Source organism: Corvus moneduloides, chromosome Z (assembly GCF_009650955.1).
Source record: "Corvus moneduloides isolate bCorMon1 chromosome Z, bCorMon1.pri, whole genome shotgun sequence".
In the NCBI taxonomy this organism is placed as follows: domain Eukaryota; kingdom Metazoa; phylum Chordata; class Aves; order Passeriformes; family Corvidae; genus Corvus; species Corvus moneduloides.
The window spans coordinates 45,506,057-45,531,489 of NC_045511.1; the positions used below are offsets into that span (position 1 = coordinate 45,506,057).

Sequence of the window (25,433 nt, forward strand, 5' to 3'; positions counted from 1 at the left end):
AAACACACACCAGATTTTAATTTTTTTTTAAATAGGGCATGTAATACCAGAAAACACATTCTACAAGCTTGGTAATATGTCTGTTTCACTACCCAAACTGCCACACCACTGACTAAAATGGAGCTACTAGCAAATGGTTATTGATAGGGATGATACAATACCATAAGAAGTATCTATTATGGATTACAAAAACAAATGGAACAGACACCACAGATCAAGTATTCATGAATAGTGCATCACATTACACCCTCTTATCTGTGGCAACAAAGTGTCTTTCATACAAAAAACTGAATACATTTATCACACCAAAGCAAGTAAATATGTTCTTGAAATACACACACTGGTGCATTATACTGACACGTTCTGGCAATATAGTTATTAATCACTTATTCACAATCCAAGAAAGGCAATGGAAACACTAATGAAGAAATAGATCAAGAGCTTTTATTCTGCCAAGTAAGACCTGCATGTTGCACCCTGATACCAAAATCAGGAATGTAAAAATTGTCAAACTGAGCTAATGCAGAAAGATCTGGAACTCCCTGTTGCCTTTTTTCATTTTTTTTTTAAATTCATTTGCTTCATGGCTAGCAGCCTAGCTTTCTAAGCAAGCTAATTCATGTATTTCTGCTTACATTCACTGGATGCAAGAACTCTTTAAATATAAAACAGGCACAAAATCTGTTTGTTTATAGTGCGGTATCTTTTCCACAAAAAGTAAAAGAAAATTAAAGAAAAAAGAGAGGCAAAACAAGTTTCAAGAGAAGTTCAGGTTTGCTATTAAGATAACTTCTAGTCTACAGAAAAAAAAAGATGCATTATTCTGAGAGTTACCAGTTTTATCTTATCATTCTACATCAAAACTACATCCACTAGTAATAACAGGTAGTGGAAGTACTCACATGACGTAGAACATCTTTTCCTCATGTTCTATAACTAAGCCTCTCAGAGCATGCCAATGACAGTATGTGCATGTTGTCACCACTGACAGAAAGGCTATGAAGCCTACTTCTCCCTGTCTACAGCTATTTTTTTACTGTTTTTTTTTTTAATATTTGTGCAGCTGCTTCACTGTGAATGTACACAGACAAATTTTGGTACAGACATCAGACTATTCCAGCACTTCTTACTCTTACAGTAAAAGAAAACAAGGCTCCTAGCAATGACCAGCTTGGAAGAGTGAGGGGGAAAATATGGAGAAGTGTTCAAGTGTTATTCTCCAAAAGCATAGTTACTTCTGCCCTACAAGCAAGTACAGAAATAAACTACTCTAATTGTACTTTTCCCTTCCACCGACATTTCAAAAAGTGCAAGTCTAATTAATTTGAATGTATTAGACCTGTAACAGCACACTTCTATAATCCTGTATGGCAAATTCCACCCTTCTCCTCTGCCCCAGACTATAATGAGAGTTGTTCATTACACAAAGATCCAAGGCCTGCCTTTAAGGGGAGCAGTAAAGACAAAAATCAAGAAAGTAGTGAGTGCAACTCACTTTCTCATTCTAATCTAAACTAACTAACTCAAGTATACAAAAAATTAATCCAAACCCACTATTTGCCCTAGTTGCCACAGAAAAGTAAAGGAAAACAGGAAATTATTCTCCCACCCTTTTTAGTGTGCTAATCCATTGGACAGCACTTAGATACCTATTAAACAGCTAAGACAGTTCTTAGCTGTGTATTATTGCTAATCACTGTCATTAGAGAGAGAAAAGAATAGCTAAAATAGCTCAAATTGTGTTGTGAGCACTTCTCCAGTGTCACTTCAAGCAGACACTGTCTCCCCTATGCCAAAGTGGCTTCTAAAATTTAAGAAAATTTCTTAAATGTTATCTTTTAGAAGATGACTACAGACATATATAAATAAGTACAGAATTTTGAATTTTCTTACAGTTTTGTCTCTTGCAGCATGCAACTATCCTAAAATATCAACAAATAGGAGTTAATACCCTTAACACACTTCTTTTCAAGCAGCTTTAGGCAGCCAGTGTCAACTTGTGATGACTTCCATTCTGATATGCATTACCTGTACCAATGATACCATTTTACAGCATTTTAGTAGTATTTTGCAGCTTTTTTACAACACTTTAAATTTGCCCACGAGTATTCCTCATGTTATTGTTTTAGATATTCATTTATCATGACTTGGACTTCATGCTTTCCATATAAATTTTACTGGACCTAACAAACAAAAAGGTATGCAAAATGTACCCTTCTATGAACCTGATATGAAGCCAGAGCATACATGTCACTTAAAAATTCTGATCTCAGTGTGTATTAAGCACTAGAGGTGAAGGCTTCTTACCAAAGGGAGCAGATAAGGATGTCTCCACGGTTCGCTGGCCATCACCAAAAGGAAGGTCAATGCGAGTGAAATCCCTGCTTTTGTCATTGTTGTACTTCACCGTTAGATTAGTTAACTTGGAGAAATCAATACGCAGAGTGCAGCACCCAGTGTAGATACTATGGCCATCCAGAGACTGAAGAAAAATAATTACATTTTCAGAGATAAAACACACTGGCAGCCACCACTATAAGTTCGTATTTTTTATTGCAGCTTTTCAGTACTTGAAGGTGGCTATAAGAAAGATGAGGAGAGATCTTTAAGAAGGGCAGGTTGGGATAGGACAAGGGCCAATGGTTTTAGACTGGGAGGGTCGATTTGGATTAGCTATATGAAATTAAGTTTTTTACAATGAGCATAGTGAAACACTGGCACAGGTTGCCCTGAGAGGTGGTCAGTACCCATTGGACAGGGCTCTGAGCAACCTGATCTAGTTGAAGGTGACCCTGCTCACTCCAGGGGACTGGACTAGACAACTTTTAAACGTTCCTTCCAACCCAAACCATTTACTATTATGCAGTTTTCACCTTGCAACTGTATCCAGACAGTAAATCATCTACTGGTTTTAAAGTCCTCCTTCTAAAGATCAAGTAGAAAATTATGCTGCCACTATTCTTACCTAAACATCGTGTGTAGTTCTAGTGTAGTCTTCTAGTTAGTATTTATCACCTTGAGCCAACTGGACAAAACATAGCTTTAAGCATGACTTGGCTTCCTTTGTTTCTAATCTTACTTCTCTCCCACTCAACACACAGTATCAGATGGTAATAGGAATACTAATTTGGAAATTTTAACTGCATGAATTGACCTGTACATGAGGGACTCTCATGAAGGATCTGATGCACAAAGCCTGTGAGGAGCGCTGGAGGGAGCTGGGGGTGTCTGCCCTGGAGAAAGGGGGCACAGGGGAGACCTTAATGCACTCCACAGCTGCCTGAAAGGAACCTGTAGCAAAGTAGGGGTCAGTCTCTTCCCCCATGTAACAAGTGATAGGACAAGAGGAAATGGTCTCAACTTCTGCAACGGGAGTTTAGACTGTATACTAGGAAAAATTTCATCATCAAACAGGTTAGCAGGCTTTGGCACAGGCAAGTGTCACCACCATCCCTGGAGGTATTTAAATTATGTGCAGATGTTGTGCTTCAGGACATGGTTTAGGAGTGAACTTGGCATCATTTGGTTTATCATTGGACTCAATGACCTTAAGGTTCTTTTCCAATTTAAGTCCTCAGACTTGGGCATGGCTTCAAGTGAAACAACAGAGTAGATGGATTCCGTGCCCAAGAACACCCAGAAGAAGTGGCGCATAGCTGTGGGTGACGCACTGCGGCAGCGAACAGAGGCACCCATCGGCTGACCCGGCCACTGGTCTTAAAAGGTCTCTAGTCTGCCTCTCTAGGACTTGAATCACAGGTGTCATGAAAAGATAGCTAAGGTTTTTCTACACATCTGACTATTGATTGCCTCCTGCTCCCTTTATATGAGAACTAAAGATGACTTGGATGAAGGGGCAGAGGCCTCCTCCACAAGTTCACGGATGTCATAAAGCTGGGAGGAGTGGCCAATAGCCGAGAGGGCTGTGAAGCCTTTCAGAAGGACCTCGACAGGCTGGAGAGGTGCGCAGAGAAAAACTGTCTGAAATTCAACAAAGGCAAACTGAGCGCAGACTGAGGCCTGATCTGCTGGAAAGCAGCTCTACAGAGAAGGAGCTGGGGGTCCTGGTGGACCACAAGATGCCTGTGAACCAGCAATCTGTCCTTGTGGCCAAGAAGGCCATGGCATCCTGGGGGGCATTATGGAGAGCATTGCCAGCAGGTCAAGGGAGGTGATCCTGCCCTCTACTCAGCACTGGTGAGACCATATCTAGAGTGCTGTGTTCAGTTCTAGGCTCCTCAGCTCAAAAGAGACATAGAGCTCTGGCAGCAGGTCCAGTGTAGGCTTACAAAGATGATTAAGGGACTGGAGCATCTCTCACAAGGAAAAGCTGAGGGAGCTGGGCCTGTTCAGCCTCGAGAAGACTGACAAGGAATATTATCAATGATTTTTGTTTTGATAGACTCATGGATCTCTTGGTGTATATGTTACACGTTTGTTTGCACTTGATGACAGAGTGCTGTCCTCTTCACTAAAGAGAGATGTCAAAGCTATTCATGCGCAATAAGAATGTTAGAATGATGAGAAATCACAAAGTTAACAGTCAAAATATTCCCAATGGTTCCCCTGTCCCTAAGCACGGAAAAACCCCTCACCACAGAAACAAACTCAAGTTGAATACACTACACTTACCATTTTGGCATAATATGCGTTCGTTGCATCAGCAAATTGGAGCAAGGCTTGAAATTGATTGTTCTTATGGAACATGACAATCTTCAAGACAAAGCCAAATTTAGAGAAAATCTGTTAAGGAAAAAACATGGGCTTTAAGAAGCAATGAATAATTCATGCCCACTAAAATCTAGCATTTAATATTTCAAATAAATTTTTAAAACTATTTCTGTTGTGAGAGCTGAACAAAAATTGTGTGAACTCAGAATTTTGTTTAAGGTAAAAAAATAATTAAAGAAGAGGCTACAAAAAATGGGAAAGGATAAAATTTCCTTGAAGATTCAGCAATGTCTAGTCAATTAAGAGCAGGGAAGGACAGTCCAAACAGGCATTTGTCCAAATGTGGATAATGAATCAGAGTGGAGATTTGAAAAATAGACTTTCACAAGTCACAGAATCACAGAACATGTTGAGCTGGAAGGGATCCACAAAGGTCATCAATCGAGTCTAATTCCCAGCTGTGCACAGGACACCCCAAGAGTCACACCATGTGCTTTGGAGCATGGTCCAAAGGCTTCTGCAACACTGTCAGGCTGGTGCTGTGATCACTTCTCAGGGGAGCCTGTTCCAGACCCCAACACCCTCCAGGTGAAAAACCTTTTCCAATCCAACTTAAATATCCCCCAACTCAGCTTCATGCCATTTCCTCCAGTCCTGTCACTGGTCACAAGACTGACGAGATCAGTACCTGCTCCTCCCACTTCCCCTCTGAGGAAGTTACAACTGCAATGAGGTCTCCCCTCAGTCTCTTCTTCTCCAGGCTGAACAGACCAAGTTTCCTCAGCCACTCCCCATAAGGCTTCTCCCTCCAGACCCCGTACACTGCTGACTCATAGTCAACTTGCCATTGACCAGGAAGCGCAGGTCCCCTTCCACTGGTCCTCTCCAGCCTCTTGCTCTCTAGCTTATACACGTTCCCCTTCCCTGTTCCAAGCTAGTTTAAAGCTCCGTCAACAAGCCCCACTAGCTCCTACGCTAGAACCCTTTTTCCCCTCCGAGAAAGGTCCATCGTATCAGGTGTCAGTGGAACAGGTGTGAATAGACCATCTCATGGTCAAAACCCCCAAAATTTATTCAAGTACACCACAGAGCCATCCACTGACCTAATGGATCTATTTATATCGATATTATTCCTTGTTGCTGGAAGTCAGTTGAGATGGGAACTGCAAACTACATTTCAAGGTATCCCCCTTTATGTTGTGTACATTAGGCAAATTCCACAAATCTGTTGAACAACAATACAACTTAAATAGCTGATGTGCTTATTAAGATCCACCGCCTAAATTAGAAAATGAAGAGGAAAGAAGCAAGACAAAGCCCTAGATTTGAACCTACCCCTATACTTTATAATCAAATAGTATTTGATTTATTGCAAACATAAGCATTTCAGAAATACTTTTAAAAGTTGAAATTAAATAGATATACATTCAAAATGAGAGTGTGCACTACATGAAGGTGTCTACGCAAAATCAAAGCCACAAAGAGTGAAGACAAAATTAAAGCTAGGATATATCATGCACTTGCATGATATATGTCCAAGTTAACAGTCAAAGAGGAAAGGTGAGTTTGAGAAATACTACTAGTTTTCAAGCACACTGTTAGAATCAACGCAAAGTCAGGAAAGCAGAAACCCCTGAGAAATATTAAACTTGCAATGGAAAGAAAGGCCACAGGTAAGGATATGCATCTCTTGCCAGCCGCTTAGGCCTAGAGTCAACGATACAAGACTATCCCAACCCTTTGTATCCAGTTTTTCCGTCTCTCAGAAACAAGATTCTAATGCTGCAGTCATTATTTAGTCATAGAAAACAGAACAGAAACTTTTTCACAGCGATTTAAAATTAGTCTTTGAGTTCCTGTTCATAAAGCACTTCCTCTTAAGAAAGGCCTAAATACAGCTTCTCAAGCTTTTCCGTGTTTATCCAGAAAACTTAATAGACCTTTTTAAGGTAATGAAATTTAATGTACTCCTTCCTGTTTGATTTTAAACCTAAACACACTGTATATATCAATTTTCTTTCTGCAAAGAAAACTCTAAATTTTCAGCTTCTTATGATAAATATTTTAAGGTGAACTGTGGTTAAAAAAAGTTAATTTCTTGACAAGAAAGACAGCTTACAAAATACAATCTAAGTATGGGATGACAGCTGGCCTACTAGTGTTCCATAAGATGCTATCATTGTCAGTGAAAATACTAATTTCCATTAACCTCACCACACAAAGTAAAAGTTAGATTGTAGCCATTGGGCACAAAGTGATACTTTAATTAGAGGAGACTGTCCCCTATTAAGAACTCCAAATACGATTCTGTTTCAAATATTGCTAAATTTTCTAGACATATTGGAAAAGTAGTTGAGTGAGGGCAATTCAAATACTGAAAATATAGCTGTGCTGCACTGAAATAGACTAAAATAAAATGAAAGTAAATTAAAATAAATTTTCTTGTTGCTGTTGCACTGTAAGAACTAGTACAGCTCCCATAAGCACAGGAGCTTGAATTCAGGTTATTCTGAATGCAATAATAATCCTAAGCAGCTGACATAGTATTTGCACAGGTTCAGTAATGAGTCAACAACACTCAAAGATACAAAAAAAGGTTTAGATCAAATTGCTACATCCAAGTGACAACTAATATGTACACTAGTTAACCAATGTCATGATGAGGAGACACAGAGAAACAGAAAATTTTAAGAGATAAGAGGAAAACTAGTGTTGCTAAAAACAACTGTTGTTTGCGATCCTAGCAGAGCAGGAAAAAAATCTTCCCAGGCTGCAGGTTCTTACAAAATCATCCCAGTTATTTTAAATTGTATTATTTAAGAAACCCATATGTGTGGCAAAAATTACTACTAATTACAAAAGCTTCAAGGATGAAAAACTTTGCAACATTTGTAAAGTATCTACAAATCCTCTGGATGCAAAGAAGTGGTCTCGAAGTTACTAAACTCAGAGCTTTCAACAGCATAGCCCAAATACCTAGCAGAAGTTACAGTAATGTCCTTCATAACTATAGCCTACCATTACTCTAGGCTTTCAGAGATAGTCAAATACCATTCTAAAGATGAACAATCAAAAATACTTGTCCAAGAAATTTGCATATTACATCACTTGCTCTGAGTTATAAAATTGAATATAAAACCCTAAATATAATGCAAACCACAAAGGTTACTCAGCAGAAAGAGTACTAAAATTTGGATTCACAAGTTCATAACACTCAATATTTCACTAACTTATCATGAGAGCAGAAGTAACAGTTCAAGTTTGTTGCTGCTTCCACAGCAAGGAACTAAACGAGACAACATGAAAATCAAAGTACAGAAGCGCTGTTTACTTGAACTTCATTTATTCAGAACTACTTCAAACCTAGATCCCTAAATTCAGGAAATAATTTTAAAGAGACAGTCCTCATTCAAAAGATTCAGGAACTTAAACAGGTACTTAAAAAAATAAATTAATGTGACTTTTTTAAGCAATCCTCATTACCTGATACAGTATGTCTAAAGTGACAGGGTAAAAAACATTTTCAACAACGATTCGAAGAACAGAACCATGACTTGGAAGGACCCCACCTTCAGCAGCAAGAGCACTTGTAATACCCAGGTTTCCATGCTGCACAGCATTCACACCTTGCAATGCAGCTTGGGGTCTCTGAAATTAGGTCATAGCAGAGAGCACAATTAATTTACATACAAATTCTTCATACTGAAACAAAGTTCTCCTAAATGAAAAGCACATAAAACATAACTTCAAAACACGATTTTTCCTTCTTATTATTGATTCAAATCATAACCTCCTACTTTCCATGCCCCTCCCTTAACTAGTCAGTGTAATTCACACTTACAACTGGCTTTTTTCTAGTTAAACTGCTGCTGCTTTGTAATGTCATACAGACATGATTTTGCTTTGATTCTGTAAACTATTGTCATTCTAGGCATTTTTCCAATAATATTGTTGATGATGATATTGTAACAGACTAACCAGTCAGCATACCAGAAACTATTTGCTCTGCTTTACTGGGAGTTCATTCTCTTCAGGAACTAAGATTTCATGGGGATAAGCTTAAAAATGCACACCCTACTCTTCTGTCAGAGCCAAGCCATCAACCACAAAAAATAGATTTAAATCTCACTCCTCAAACTCAATTTCTGTGATTACACGAGTCTCTACACTTGTTTTTCATGGGCTTTCCGGAAAAAAGTCTTCATACCTCCTGTGAGTAGCAGCACTACACAGAGATGTTCCTTTCCAAATGCAGTATTGTGACCTGAATTCACGTCTCAGCTACTCTATTTCTTTGGAAGACAGACTAAACAGGGCACATAGCACATGTTACCTAGTTTCAGAAAAACATAACCCTGCAAAATAATCTGTACTTCAGGCCTCAGCCTAGGCACTAGAACAGTAACAGTATTCAACTGCTCTACTAGGGTCTCTTTAAAATTTAGATAAAACTCAACTACAAGTACCAAACAGCTTATTTTTAGAAGCAGACAGTGCTGTCATAGAAGAAAGCAAGTGCTACATACCAAGTTGAAAATACTTGGAAAGAGACCCAAGGAGTCTTATTTGCAAATATACATATGCTTTTCCTGAGGCTGTTCTGCAAACCACATCCTTAAAACAAAAATCTTGCTATTTATTTGGTTTTGCAGATCAGTGCTCTTACATGAGGAAAGATCCAAATAATATTTACCAGACTGACAGCTTGCAAGACTTCAGTGACTTTTTTGTCAGCACAAATGAATGATTTATGCTCAAATCACTACTATCAACATTCTTAGAGAGAAAAAAAAATCATGATATACACACCACAGTATATAATTTATGTATCTAAAAGGGAGGACAATTGAAATTCATCCAGGAATCCAAAAATCCAGTATAAACCCCTAGGGTACTCTGCTAGTGACTGGACCCCAGCTTTATGCCACTGGTCACAACCATGTTAGCCTTTCAAATCACCTCACAGTTCACTTAACTAGACTGCATTAATCAGTTCATCTATTGAGATGTTATTGGAAACAACACAAAGTCTTGCCAAAGTCAAGATAAACAATATCCTCCTGTCTCATCCACCAAACCAGTCATCTCACCATAAAAGGCCATCACACTGGTCAGGCATAACATCCTTTTAAAAACCTGTGCTGGACTATGACTAACCACTTTCTTCTCCTTAGAATGTTTGGAGATAGTTTCCAGAATGAGTTGTTCCATTCCCTTCCAAAGGACCAAAGTATGGCTGATCAGGCAGTGGCTCCCCAGATCTTTCTTTTCATCTTCCTTGTCGTCCTTCCTTAAGACAGGATAAGGAAGGATTTTCTTTTTTCTAGTCCTCAGTAGCTTCTTCCAACTGCCATGACCTTTTCAAGATTGTACAGTGGCAATGCAATGACATCAACCAGCTCCCTCAGCATTCGCAGGTGTATCTCACTAGGGCCATAGACTTTTTGTTTATCCAATTAGTTTAAACGTTCTCTAATGTGATTATTCTCTACTTCCTTCATCAAGACTTTCCCAGCGTTCTCATGTACTTGGTAATACCAAGGGCAACGCTTAACCACTACAGGCTGATGAGAAGGCTCTCAGTACTTCAGCCTTTCCCACCTCCTTTGTCCCTGCCCCATTCAGCAACAGGCCTATGTATTCCAAAAAAAAAAAAAAAAACCAAAAAAACCCCCCAAAAACCCAAAAAACAAAACAAAAAAAAAAACCCCACCTCTTATTTCTACTGCTGATACACTTGAAGGAACCATACTTGCTGCTTTTCACATCTCTCATCAGAGACAACTCCATGTGGCCTTTGACTTTCCTAACCATATCCCTGCATGTTCAGATAATGCTCTATAATCCTCCTGGGGCACCTGTCCATGATTCTAACTTTTCTACACCTCTCCTTTACATTTCGGCTTAGTCAGGAGCTCCTTGTTCATACAAGCAGTCCTCCTGCCACCTTTGCTTGATTTCATGGTTATGACGATGAACTAATTTTGAACTTGAGCTCCTCCCCAGTAATTTTACAGATATTGAGAAGTCCCTGTCTGTAAGAAGTTACTGAAATTATATATTTCAGATTTTGTCTACTGGTATAGTGAAGAGTAGCCTGTTTATTTACTAGTGTTGTGGCTTAACCCTAGTATGCAGCAAAGTGCCACTGCTCAGTCACTTTCCCTTAGCACAGTGGAAGAGGGAATTGAATAGTGGAAGTGAGGAAACTCATGGGTTCAGTTACAGACAGTTGAACAGGCAAAGCAATAGCTGCACATGCAAGCAAGGCAAAACGAGGAATTCCTTTACTACCTCTCATGGGCAGAGAGGTGTTTAAAAATTTCCAAGAAAGTAGGACTTCACTGAGCATAACAATTACTTGAAAGAAAAAGGCCACAAGTCTGAAGATCCCTCCTTCCTCATTCTTCCCCCAGTTTTCAATGCTGAGCCCAACATCATATGGTGTGGGACATTCCTTGGGTCAGCTGCAATCAACCGTCCTGGTTGAGACCCTTCCCATCTTCTTGTGCACTCTCACTGGCAGGGCAATGTGAGAAGCAGAAAATGCCTTAATACTTTCTGTCACAAGCTGATAAGAGGAAAATTAACTCTGTCCTAGCCAAAACCAGTACACAACTCATACAATTATATCCTGTTAAATAGAAGTATTATACTTACAGCCTGATTATGTTGATTGTCAGTCCTAAGTTCTTTGTAATTGGAATACTGAATATAAACTGGCTGATTGTGGAGGTGAGGTGTAGCAGGAGTGTAGTAGTTGACCATAGAAACAGCAGCATCTACAGAAGCCATTTCCAAAAATGCCTGCAAACAATACATAGCTGATTTCAATGCTGTTTTTGTTTACAAGAGAGAACAAAGCATCATTTTTTCCCAATCCCAGTCTCACTAGAAAAAGATGATATAAAAGTACAGTACTAATTTGCACAGCATTAGAATGCATTTGTGTGTGCATGTTTATGGGGCTGTTTTATTCCATTTATGGGTTTTCTTAGAAAATTTTACATTTTAAGTACACTATGTCATTTAAGAAGACATGGAATAAGTATGGCATATGGGAAGCCATGCTGCTAAGCATATCACACTGCTAATCAATTTGTTAAATTCCTGAAACCAAGCATTATTACCTAGGTAGCTGATATGCATACTGATTGAAGAAGTTGAAACAGAACATTAAACATCCATCAGTTTATGCATTGTATTAACCCGGCTCAATGCTCCAGACAATTTTTTGAATGAACACTTATTATTTTTAGGATTTCTGTGTTTCTTCACGATGCAAACTACTCTGTCACATCTAATGGAATTAAACAGATGTGCTTAACATGGATGTTAGCAATTCAAGTAGGCAGGCTCTTTGAAGACATATCATCAATAGTGACAATGAAGTTCTTTATCATCTGTATGCTCTTACAGAAAGTGGCTATCACATTTAGCAATATTATTAACAAATTTCTAGCTCACTATTTAATCTAAAAGCATATTAAAAACTTAAATTTCATAACATCCTTTCACATTTAAAAATATTAAAATCCTCAGCAATCAATGAAATACTTAGACATTGTTGTAAGCATTTCAGTCAACCACAAGATCAAAATTGTCGTAACATGAAACACACCTTCAGCGTTGCTCTAGTAAATGAAACATTGAAAACTACGTACCTGACCTTTTCCTCTTAGCATCAAGAGATTGGTTACTTTGCCAAAAGGGAGGCCTAATGAAACGACTTCTGCTCCAGTAACACCACTTGGAATTTGACGAATATGAAGGACACGTGAAGGGGAACATGGCGATCTGTTTCCTTTACTTTTTTTCTTCTCATTATCTAAAATATTTTAGGGAGGGAGACAGACAAGCAAACAAGACAAACACATTGCACAGTGTACATATCAAAACCTAAAGGAGAAACTGCTGCCTCAGCACTGACACTGACTTAGGTATAGCCCTTTGAATCCTAAGAAAGACATTTCATATCTAACAAAGGGACAGTGTAAGAAGACATCTTCAGCTATTCCAAATCTTGATAGCAAGGGGATGGTGTGATATGTTTGGCTTTGCTTTGGACTGTTTGTTTATTTTCTGGTGATTTGGTTTTGGTTTACTGCTGTTTTGGCTTTTTTCTTTTAATGGAGGCCAGTAATTTCTCCCCAAATGCCTACATAAGATATTTACAAAATGTTAGTTGCATAGAAGAGGGGCAAGTCATAATTGGGAAGTAATACATTAATTTTTCTTTTATCACCAGCTTATGTTTCTGTGACTGAGTTGCTAACGCAAGGTTTGGGGTTTGTTTTTATTTTATTAAAGAAAGCCTGCTGTTCCAAATTATTTTCAGTTTTCAAAAGTCTTTGAAAAAGATAGACAACATGAAATCCAGACAAACTCTCAAGTCTTCCACTTCAACACATTGCCAGAAGGGGGGTTTTTTCGAACAAATGCCTATTTGGATACTCTTAAGTGGCCAATTTGGATTGGTAAGTGACCAACGACTACATTTCAAGAACGTTACTCAGTATCCTTGAGTCAAGCAGAACACCACATCTGGAATAGGCATACTGTTCTAGAAGCAGTTGCAATGGAGGCAATGGAGGCTTAACACCTAATCTGTTGCATTTAGCTTTCCAAGGAGAAACACAAAATATTGGGAAGAAATTTCTGTATGAGCTTTATAAGATATTTCAGATTTTGCTGTAGGTTTTACATACAGCCTAAGGCTGAGAACTGGTTCATACAAGTCATTCTACATCAGGATGTTTACAGAGGGTCTTTTTATTAGTGGAAGCCTGTAAAATTTCAAGTTGGATGACCAAAGCCCCAACCACACCACACTTAAAAATTCTCCCACTTACAAAACTGAAAATTCTGTTATGCATTGATTTTGTCATCAAGAAATTTTAAATGGCTTCATGCCCTCTGCATGCATTCTGAAAAATGTGAACTTTAAGACAAACATGAACATATTAAACACATATCGGTACCAAGCCATGACAGGACATATTACTGGTAAAGTCTAACAACCTATTTTGTTACATTTCAGGTTCAAAATGGACAAGATGTCCTTGACTTACACTAAGTCAAAGAATGCTTGACTAAAGAAAGCAGGAAATGAAGCCTAGTATGAATTTTTCCTTAAGTTTAATATGACAGACTCTTGCAGAAGCAGTATCTTCTGGGTTCTGATACATTGTCAGAGGTGACAAAATAGAGCAAACTCTTGAAGCGCTTCTTATCTTGTGAAACTTCAGCAAAGTTACTAAATGAGCAATAAAAGCTAGCACATCTCAAATATAAAACCTCATAGTTTTTTAAACCATGCTTCTTTATCCAGCTGTGGTTTGATACAAATTTTGATGCAGAGTGATAATCATCTGTATCTTCCAGCATCTAAATTTCAAAATTGATTCAACAATTCTTTAAAGCATGCCAAAGGCGATCACCTTTTCTGAATTTTACACTCAAATGAGTAAAAGTAAAAAATGCTTTCAGACAGACAAAAAGAAGCCTTATGAACAAAATGAAATTTGATTCCTGATGTACAATGGCCAGTTCATTACAACTGCAATTCATGACTGGTACAAATGTATTCCCTGAGTAGCCTGAGATGGGAGGTACAAACCCAAAACCCCAAACATAACAATGAAAAACAAATGCTGCAGCTGAAAGAAGCTGTATTAGGTAAAAAGATATATTTTGATAGCGATTATATTTAATTTTAGAGTTATACAGTTATTAATGAGAATGTCTCCTAATATATCCCAAAATTCCCAAACACCTCTATATTATTTTAAAGTTTAATATCATTTAGACATCTTGGATACCACTGTAAAGGATCAGTCATGGCACTGTTAATTAATGATATGTATTTCAGCGACTACATTGCTGAGCTATAAGCTAATGCTATTTCAAGCCAAGCAGAAACATTTGGACATCACATTGAATTGATCAGCATAAGTATAAACAATCTGACACATGTAAGTCAAAGAAATCAAAAATAAAAATCTTCAAGTTAGCTCCCTAGACTCCTCCTTCTTCCCCACCAAAAATATAGCAAGTCTTAGATACTTATCAAGTGGTTATCTGCTCTGTCCTTTGCCCCAATATAAAATAAGCTATTTGGAAACCACTGCTGACAGGCAATTGTCTATGTCATGATTTAGTTAATTTATTTGACATAAAATTAACTCATGCAACCATTGGTCATTAACATTCTAAGTACACCTAATGCTGAAAGTAATACTAACAAAAGCAGTACCCAGTTTTCTCTCACTTTCAAGTTCTCGTCTGATCTCAAACTTCAGGTAAATATACACACACAGAACAACAAAGCAAAAAAAAAAAAAAAACAGAGAAAGAACAATCAAAGAACTTCTTTTTTTTTTTTTTTTTGTATACCTGTAGCTGGAGTAGAATTGCTCATGGTAAAAAGTCTGTTACTGACACCAGAAGAAGCTTGTCAGGACCACACTAAGAAATAAAAGACAAGATTACTAGTACAAGCTGTTACAGAGAAAGCTCAATATAAAAGTGCAACAATTCCCCTTACTTATTCTTCCCAAGAACACCCCCTTCCTACATACATTATCCACTATTGCCAGGAACTTATTTTTCAGGAAAAGAAATGCTAACAACATAACTTTTTCACATGTCTCAAGAAATTAGCAAATTCAAAAGTGTTACACTTCACAGTAAAATCTATCCCACTACAGCTCACTTTTTAAAAGACCAAGAATAACAAATGCTTATTAAAAGAAATGAGCAGGCTGCAGGCTCTGGGTCTGCAATACAAATGCACAGCCACACAGGTAAAGTCTGCATTTGCAACAGGACACATGGGACCTTGAGCAAAACTAATTTGAGACATATTTAAACATACCTATGACACTTTTTAAAAAACCCCTGGTTTTCAGTACATTTTTTAAAAATACTTATGACTTACCATCAAATTCTTAGGTCAAAGATCGAAGTACTTGCTTTAAGAGTATTAACAATTAGAGGCTCTAACTACCAACAGAAAAGAGTTTGAGTACTACAGGTCCTTCTTTCAAAAATCAGCACCTAACTGCCAGTTACGTCTGTTTACTCATTAAGACTGCTGCAGTATTTCAGCCAAGCATCAGCTTCAAAATGCCAACAAGAAACAAGGTACCACAACACCTCTGAAAGCTAAGTTTCCTCAAACTTTTAACTACTCTCTTCCATAAAAGCATTTTAATGTAAAATAGAGACCAAGGGAGTAGTTCTACAAGATGGAATATGTTGATCTAAACAGCTTCCCACCACTTTGGTGGAAGGAGAGGTTCCCATTGCCCTTGGTCCAGTACTCCCACCTGCGCACGAACTGTTTATCTTGCACCAACTCCAGTGCCCAAGAGTTTTCCTGTGAGTATAATCAATTCTCCAGCCTGCCAGCATCCTATGCTGAGTTAGAATATTCAGCTGAAAGAAAGGTTGAGAAGTGGCAGGATCCACTGCAAAAGAAAGGGGTAAGGATAAGCCATCACGCTGGCTTGCACTGGCTGCAAAAATACTGCTCAGAGTACTGGCTTGTATGGAGTCTGCGCTTAAAGGAGCAATTAGGTTCTCTTCATCCTTGTTAACCATGTGCTCCTGATGCTTCTCTAGTGTGGGAAAGTCATTCACAACAGAAGGCTGTGACTAGGCTAGGGTGCTTAAAAAGCTTTTCAGCCAAATTTAGCTGCTCATGAAGGAGCACAGGTGTTTGTGTGGGATGGAAGAAAAAATGAGCATGTTCGTTCCTCTCCCGCAACAGTAGAGACTTATTTTTAACCATGAAACTGCATCTTAACAGTATATTTAAATACAACATCTAACTGTGGCAAACAGCAGAATAATTTTTAAATTAAGAGAACTAAAAAATATAAACTCTGTATTTTACAGAAATGTCAATTAAATGGCTACTAGATGTCATGCATATCACACTGTATTTGCACGAATACTAGAATGTAATTAACAAGCAATATTGATATTAATTTTCACTTATTAGCAGTAAATTGAGTATACTAGCACTCAGGTATTGTACCTAAAGAGCATATTTTGATTTTAAAATGCATATCATACTAATTAAACAAAAGCTGTATGTGCAGATGTGGTAGAAAGTATTAAGGATGGTCTTTTACTACACTGCACCTTCCTTTTATCTACGGGAGGGCAGGAAGAAAAACCACTTCTGATGTAAATGTTTCCATAACTTCCTGTAATGGAAGCTTTAATTTGGTTTTTAACTGAGCATTTATTCAACCGAAGAAATCTCTGCATGTTTCCAAAAGACTGTGAAAAAATCATGGTGTATTACCATGTCCAACATGTATTCTTACAATTTCATATTTAATTTTATACACACTAAGAATAAAACACCTCAGACATTTTAAGAAAGTATTTTCCAACATCTTCCATTTTTAGCACACACACAAAGAAACACAGTTCAGATGGCTGCAGTGACCTGTGTAGAAACTCTCTGTGCAACTGACCTGTATCTGTAAAACTGAAGCTGTAGCTCACTGAAGCACACAATGAACTGCTGTTCTAGGATGGTGGACTAAACTAGCTTGAAGAAGAGAAAAATGACACCAAAATTACAATCTTCATCCATGACATGTGCCTGTACTTAAAACTGACACATCATTCAATCACTATATCCTACAACAGCTCCCTAGATTTTGCTGTTACACTGACAACCATTAAGATGCTACAGCAGCCAAAACACAAAGGAACTCTTTTAAACTCCAAGCTCATCATCTATGCAACTGTTCTACTTGGTTTAATAACAGATCAGCAAAGCTTTGGGCTTCTTGCAATACAGGGAACCATCATAATTTCAAATGTGTAACTGTCTTCATATCTTCAACCTGATACAAGGAGTATTTTTAAATTAAAATACTTTTAACTATCTTTGTGTTTAAAAAAACAAAACTAAATAATTAACATTAAATAAAGATACTGTAGAATAATTGGCCTGCCACAGGCTTGCTAAGTCTAGAACCCTGACTACAAAACTTAGTTTCTTACAGAAGAACTTAGAATCTTACACGAGATTTTGATTATACTTTTTGTTATTATTTGAATGCCCCACTGAAACACTATACCAATTTTTAACATTTTATATCAGTACTAAGTTATATACCTACCCATACAATTACAACACATTTACTAACTATAGTGTACCCCTTGGAAGGGTGTAGTATAAGAAAACTGCTAGGAATGCCACTGTTTTTGCAGGTGGCTGACCAAGGTTTTTCTCAAGTACAGGAATACTAAAACGATGCCTTTCATTATCTCCTTATTTAACCAGCTTATAACTGATAAGCCTTCTCAGTCATTGACTGAAAGCAAAAAGAAAACCAAATGCAAAAACATTCTAGAAGACTGCAAAGATAAACTGACACCATGGCAGTTGTGCAAGTTGAAGTACAAAATGCATATGTTTGGGACATTCTGGATTAATGAAAAAGACGACATTTATTTCTTCAATGTTTCCACAACTCTGCTCATACAGAATCCACAAAGAAATTACAAAATTCCAGTTCAATCTCTTTCTTCCCCACATAAAGGTAAAAGTTGTATTTTCAAAATACTTTGTAACATGGAGCATTTAATATGGTGACACAGATCACAGTAAAAGGGTTTGCAAGGCCTTGAGTGCTGAAAAAGTCCACACAAGAGGGTAGTATGCTCTAGACAATGTCTTACAAAATCCTTATTGAATCTTTCCACGGAGGCTAGAGAGTCCTACCATGCCCCTAATTCCTCTCTGTATAAAGTTTTCCACCAGTTACTTGGCTATTCCCTATTCAAGTCCAGCTGAGAAACAGCAGAAGAGCAGCCAAATCCTGCTTATAAAGCTACCTTGACATCCTTCCTTGTCCTCACTTCATATATGGACACTTGACAAGCCCTTCTTTAAGCAGGGATGTGAGTTCATACTGCCCTCATGCCACCACTACCATTTCAGTTTTCACGGCACAACTGTGTGGGGTAAGACAGCTGCTTAACCTCAGCAAGCTGCTTGCACTAGTTCTCTGTGAGGCCACACAGTGAAAGTGAACAGGCAGGCAGGACAAGTAACCACGCTGCCTAACCCTTCCCTGATAAACACTGCTCCAAGCACAAAGCTACCTCACAGAAAGCAGCATCTGCCTTCTGAGTGTCAGAACGACTGTACCAATTACCTGGTGAATATTACTTCTTTCAGATCTGTGGTAAATGATGTAAATGGAGTTGTTCAAAACAAGGACAGCTACCAAATCAAGGCTGCAACACCCTCCTCTATTCCTGCACTCACTCCATCATTCCAAATGCATTAATCATCTCCTAAAATCATAAGACTGCTTTTTTAACACCATAAGACTTTCCACCTCTCCGACTTCAAGGCAGCATTTTTGCATTTTTTGGTGATTATTAATTGGTGACAGGTAAGGTAAGAGCAATAGAACAGCTACAACTAGATTAAGTTTATTCTTTCCTTGAATTACTGAGTGGGAACCTGAAACCAGTTGCTTAGAAAGCTTAGTTTGATTTTGGACATTTCTTTAGAAACCGGTAACACTTACAGTGCCGAGTAAACAGTCCAGTAAGAGACCTCTACAAAGTGTGGCACCCAATGACAAGTTATTCTTGTATATATACAAGTATTCTTGTATATATTCTTGTATATATACAAGTATTCTTCTGTACCTACCACAGTCAATTTCCCTGACTAAATAAGGCATATTACACAACTGACTACAGCAACAGGCACATGTCTTGAAACTCCTTCAGCTGTTCTATGATTTTTAAAATGCTGATAATAATTTATGCTAATGATTCTGCAATTCCAGTATAAAACCCACTGCATTCATAGCAAAAACATAAAACAAACATCTGAAAGTCAGCAAGTCTAATTTTCTAAAATCTTTGTGAGTCACATATAGTTGGAAACAGAAGGGTAAGTCTAATACTGCAAAATCCTTCTTTAGAACATGTCCACATTCTAAAACTATGACAGGTATCTATTTAGCATTACTTCTGGAATCAATTAATCCTATAAACAATCTTCTGATTTTTAAAAAAGCTGTAAGTAACACCCTTATCACCCTCCCCTCAGCTTTCAACTGCAGTACTTTCTTCCTCTCCAATTTTCTAGAGGTCATGAATTCTTCAGTACAGTTCAATTAATTAGAAATGGGATAGTCCCAGAGAAACTTATATTTGTATTGATGGTTTTCCTAGAATTTAGCTAGTCATCTTTCTATGCTATTATTTTTAAGACAACAATACAGAAGAATATGATTATAGGTTTTATTATGAAACACCTAGCTAAAATAAAAAAAGTATGGGCAATTTTAAGGGAAATCAATTCTTTCAAAAAGTACCTCTCTCCATGCATGTAAATTAAAACTGGACATTTTTCTACAAGATTCTACATGGCAAACCAAATTAATTACTGTACCCAAAAGGGCAAACTTCAAAACATGACAATTTCATGCTATAGCAGTGATAAACCATTGCTGTATTTAAACTAACTGTTCTAATGCATACTTTATTAATTTTTATAGAATCTGACTCTAACAAAACCTAGGGGTTATGAGAAGAGTGAAAATTTCCATTATCTTCTACTTCTACAGCAATGTCTCTAGATAATTGCTATATTCATTTACTCTTTCTTCCTCTTTCACGTTTGCAAAAGAGATGCAGCTCCTACTTCCAAAATGGGGATTTAATGTGAAGTACAATGCTGTTGGTGCCAAAGTAGCAAGATTTCAAAGAAAGTGGAGACAAACTACGGGAAATTTCAAAACCATATATTTATATTAAAAATAAACTGACCTTACATAGATAAAACCTACCCTTTCAGTAAGTTGGAGAAGAACGAAATCATGGGCAATGATCACAAATAAGCAAACCTCATTTCCTCTGCCATAAAGACCCACCCCCCCCAACACAGGCTCAAGCTGCTGATGGTCAGTCACCCTAGAAGCACTGTCTTAGCACTGATAGCTGCTCGTCTGTAGGCTTGAATGCTCAGTGGCTCTGCCAGCAACACAGCTTGCTCCACTTCCTCTGCTGTCAACTACTGAAGCTCCCTCCTGTACTGGCAACAAGGTACTGTATACACTTTCAAAGCCTCATGTAACAGTAATTAACAGGTTAAGAGAGAAACATTATGTACTTTGCATTTATGCTAGATAAAGGGCAAGAACATAAGGAAATAACATTTTCCCCTTGAAGATGCAAAATACGCAAAAGCAACCTTGAGCGTGTGATTGTCAAGAGCTACAAAACTACGAGTGACAAGTTTAGTTTTTTAATGACTATAAAATATGCAGTTTAATTCCTAAAGTCAGAAATACCTTCACTTAGTATGAAGGCTTTAAAGTCATCCAAAAGGACAACAAGCCATGTACCAGTTTGAGTATTCTAGAGACCCAGCAGGCATCACAACACAAAGGCAGAGCTTTCTTTGAAACCACCATCAAAGATGACTGCTTTTCTTTGTGATATCATCGCTCATTTACAATTTCCAATAATACTGTTTTCCAACAGTATAAATACAAACTTACCTAAAAACAAAGATTGGTGTCTGTGCTTCCTAGCAAGTTTAACCTTTAAATATATGAAGATTAAGATTCCCTCATGAATTAACACAGGTTTTTTGTTAAGAAAATTTACTAAAGTTACTGCAATACATTCCTTTCACATATATATCTTTTTCAAATTATCAATAGAACGCTCAACACAATTTTTACTAAAAATCTTCATTCTAATTCTTAATAAGCAATTGAATATGGGACATATCTGTAAATAAACACCATACAGAATGAAGTCCTGTACAGATGAATACACTTGGCTTTATATTTAAAGGTTTTATACTTGAAGTCACAAATGTATCTATACAATGCCACACTGTGTAGGGTTTTGCATCATTTCATACTTTGCTATGCACAAGTCATGCTCTAAACATCCAGGATCCCAAATAAATCACCAGTAAGGATCCCAACAAATCACCTCTTGAATTTGTTCAAAAGAAAATTTACATAGCCTTATAAAGTACCGTAACTGGACAATCTGGTTTATAATTTATTATTAAAGATTAAAATTGAAAAAGAAGTACAGCAGAAAGAAACAGGACAAAAACACAACACTAATGCCAAACAATACGGTAACAGCAAAACCCAGGAAGGGATATAACAAAAGAAGTAGTGTGTGTGAAAGGCTATAAAAAGATTCTTCCATTTAAATCAACCGCTAAAAGATCTGTAACAACACTGTATTAAAAAAAATTTGAAATATGTTAGCAAATTACACAAAGGTAATGGTAAACAGCCTAAAGGAAGAAAAAAACCCACTGTGATAAAAATTAAAATGTGATGAACTGTGGATTATTTTCTTTCCTCTTGCAAAGGAAATCATTTACCTTACACAGCATGAAGAAAGAGAAAGAAAACAACTAGCTGGATCACAGCAGCAATCAAAATTTCTCCAAAATTGCTATCTGAAGCATCCCTTTTATCATTCATTTTTAACTCTAGTTCCTTCTAAAAACAGAAAAATTCAGAAACAGGATTCCAGGATACAGTGTTTATCAGCAGCTACACCTTGCAGCATAAAAGACAACTACTTTTGTTAGTCTGATTCCTATTGTTTTGCAGAACTAAATATACACAGCTTAGTTTAAGAAAGTAATATTGAGGGGGAGGAAACTCACTACCTACCTATCCAAAAACCATAACAGATTCTTAGGAAGCTACCAAAAAGATTTGACTCTCAACTGATTGATCATTTAGCTTAAAAGCATGAAACCACTTTATCTAACTTACAAATTTTCAGAGCCTTACAAATAGTTTTAAAAAAAAATTTCCAGTCTGAACTTAACTGTGACACTCTAAAGACACATGTTCTTGACTACGGTTTTTGACGATTGAATTTTCAGCTTCAGAATTAAATATTTCCTGCACAAGAGAAGCATGTTTATATGTTTTAAAAGGAAAATTTATATGCACAATCAAACATTTAAATCTAGGACTAAAAGCTCTAAGAATTGCACACTTAAAGTCAAGAGATTGGAAAGTAATAAAAGTCTGTTTGATGATGTGTATCACATAAATTAAGTATGACTTGAATAAGCCCTTGTTCTAGCAGGTGAAAGATTTGCCTTAAGATCAACAATAGATTCAACATTTCTACTCACAAGCTGAATTTTTAATTACTCCTTAATGCTTTGTAGGAGAGTAGTGTTGTACGCAAGGAAAACACGTCACACCTATGAACCCCACAGCTCTTGTCCTTTCTGTCTCATGTATTTGGTTTCCTCTTTGCTTCCTTAGCAAAGTTTCTGATCAGTTTCTCACTCTGAGAAACTCTCTCATGCAGTGGTCTGTGTTCCTCGGGCCCACCTCCACTTCATCTTTTGGAACAACTAGTAATAAACTAGCTCCTGTAAGGAACATCCTTTAGATGGAAGCTTCTGTATTAATACACTAGTCTCATAAATGAGGGAAAAGTCATAATCTCAGCCTGCTGGGAGACTCAAGAGATAGCACAGCATCAATAAACCCCTATTTTTGTTTACATTCTCCCCCATATCCAGAAAACCCGAATCTTTTGTTAAAATGAATGCTTCATCTTTTCAGTATACACGGACAAGCTCTTCTTCTTGCTTATTCCTTCACCTAAATATTACACCAGTCACACAATACTAACTTTTCCCTTCAGTTTTACTTCACAGTAATATATCCCCTAACAATCTTCATTTCTTCCACCTCTCAATGGAAGACACAAGTTAGTTGGTAAAAAAATTATTTTTCCCTGATTGAAGTATACTGTGAAGTGATTTAACAGTAAAACATACAACCAGCTACGCAAGAAACATGCTTCTGAGAAGAAAACCTATGAAGCAAATACAACTCCTGAATTTTATCAATTATTTAAACCCATGCACCCTATTAACACTCTGTGTTCTATAAACTACTGGTTATTAAACAGTTACCACCTTTGGAAAGTCTACAGTTTTAAATTTGACCATTTATTTGAAAATTAAACGACTAACACTTTTCAGTCTAGGACAGTTCAAATCTAGTCTTTGGATTGCATGCTTTGAGGACTCTGGATCCTGCTGAGACTCTGCTTCTTTTTGTGTATGTGTCTGTGTGTTCTGAGTTGCTCTTCTTGTATTTTAAGGTACACACTGGAACAGCAACCAGTACCACGAAAAATATCTCTTCCAAGAGAACATAACATCATTCACAACACCTTAGGCTACACTTGTTACACACAGGTACTAAAAATACCAATTCTGTACACAAAATAGATGAACCCTATGTTTGTCTTAAGTAAAGTTCACAAAAACAAAAAATTCCTAATGAATTATAATGTTGTTACTTAAGGATTTTACACCAAAAACTGCATTTATTGCCCAATCCTCAGCCCTACAGAGAGCAACCACTATACAGCAAAAACAAGCTACATAGAGCAGAGACTACAGAGGAACAATACAGACAGGGTAACCTTTGCATAGAAGTCCCATTACTGTACATACATATAAATATACACACATAGAGTTGAAAGCTACTTTATGTGATGGCAACAGAAAAATTACCATGAGCAAAGTGATTTCCCTACAGACAGTATGTTATGGAACACTGCAGAAAACATTTACCAATGAAGACTTATTTTCAAGTTACTTTCGTATTTTTAAAGCACTTAATTTTACTTCCATACTTTTGTTTTCTATTTTAGAAAACCATTGTACATTTACAAGCAGGGTTGTACACAGTAGAAGAAAATTATATAGAAAGAGAATCTTCTATGACAGAATTTCAAACCAATGACAATTAAGACAACTCAGTTTTTCTACGAGGTTTTATTACACAGAAAAAAAATTTCTAGCACTGACAGAAATCAAATGAAAAATGAGCATATCACCTACTTTTGAGTTCAAGAAGTTTCCTCCACAGAAACTAAGTTTTGCACTACAGCTTTCACCATATCTAAGGTCATATACTGTGTACTGAATAACTCCACAGTAATTACTTCAACATTGACTGTGTTTTGGGAAATGACAGCTAACTGAGATGATGGGGAAGGAATAGACATGAAGCTAGAGTAGTTTTCCTGGTAACATAAGATCAGAACAAACAACCTGCCTGTACCCATGGAGCAAGAAAGACAAATTAGAGACTATAAAATAGAAACACGTGAACTGACAGATCAAGAGAGTGAGAAAATGAATGCTGTATCTTGCATAATAAAATGAGGAAGTGAACCAGCAAAAAACCTACAGAAATGGAAAAGAAACCCATACAGAAGCAAAATTGTAATTAAGCTGAACACAGTCAGGAAGACAAAGAAGGCCTAAAAAAGCCAAGAGGGATTACATGTAATCTATTAATTAAACTAAGTCACCTCTTAATGTTACAAGTCAACAAAATACTTGGATGCTATATTGTTTTCCTTTTCAGTAGTCTTTGGGATCACTGTACCATCATGCATTTATGCTAACTGCCCAACAGTATTGTTAGTGTTTTTAGTACTAGAAAATACTATGGTTAAAAGCCTGAAGACATAAAGAACCATAGAATCATCTAGGTTGGAAAAGACCTTTAAGACAGGAGAGTCTGTATCTCAGTGTTGAAGCATAATTTACACATTCAAATGCAGCCCATGAAATATGTTATCACTCTGGACATGTGCAAAAATGTGCTTTGAATTCTCGCTTCAAAAATATTTATTGTCTTTTCCAAAGTATTGCAGTCTAGGAACCACCT

General features: G+C 37.1%; 1 protein-coding gene across 5 annotated transcripts in view; it reads right to left on the reverse strand.

Moving 5' to 3' along the window:
* The window catches only part of PTBP3 (polypyrimidine tract binding protein 3), a 49,041-nt gene that overhangs the window by 19,101 nt on the left and 4,507 nt on the right, over window positions 1-25,433 (reverse strand). For 2 of the 5 annotated variants that reach the window (XM_032097014.1, XM_032097011.1), the window contains exons 3-8: window positions 15,067-15,138; window positions 12,336-12,499; window positions 11,332-11,478; window positions 8,155-8,319; window positions 4,633-4,743; window positions 2,308-2,482 (exon numbers count right to left, since the gene is read on the reverse strand). In XM_032097014.1, the coding sequence (XP_031952905.1) occupies window positions 2,308-2,482; window positions 4,633-4,743; window positions 8,155-8,319; window positions 11,332-11,478; window positions 12,336-12,499; window positions 15,067-15,091 (787 nt within the window). In that variant the 5' untranslated portion in view covers window positions 15,092-15,138. Of the gene's footprint in view, window positions 1-2,307; window positions 2,483-4,632; window positions 4,744-8,154; window positions 8,320-11,331; window positions 11,479-11,801; window positions 11,893-12,335; window positions 12,500-15,066; window positions 15,139-17,162; window positions 17,240-25,433 lie in introns of those variants that run through there. The other 3 variants (XM_032097013.1, XM_032097015.1, XM_032097016.1) reach the window with 3 other exon arrangements.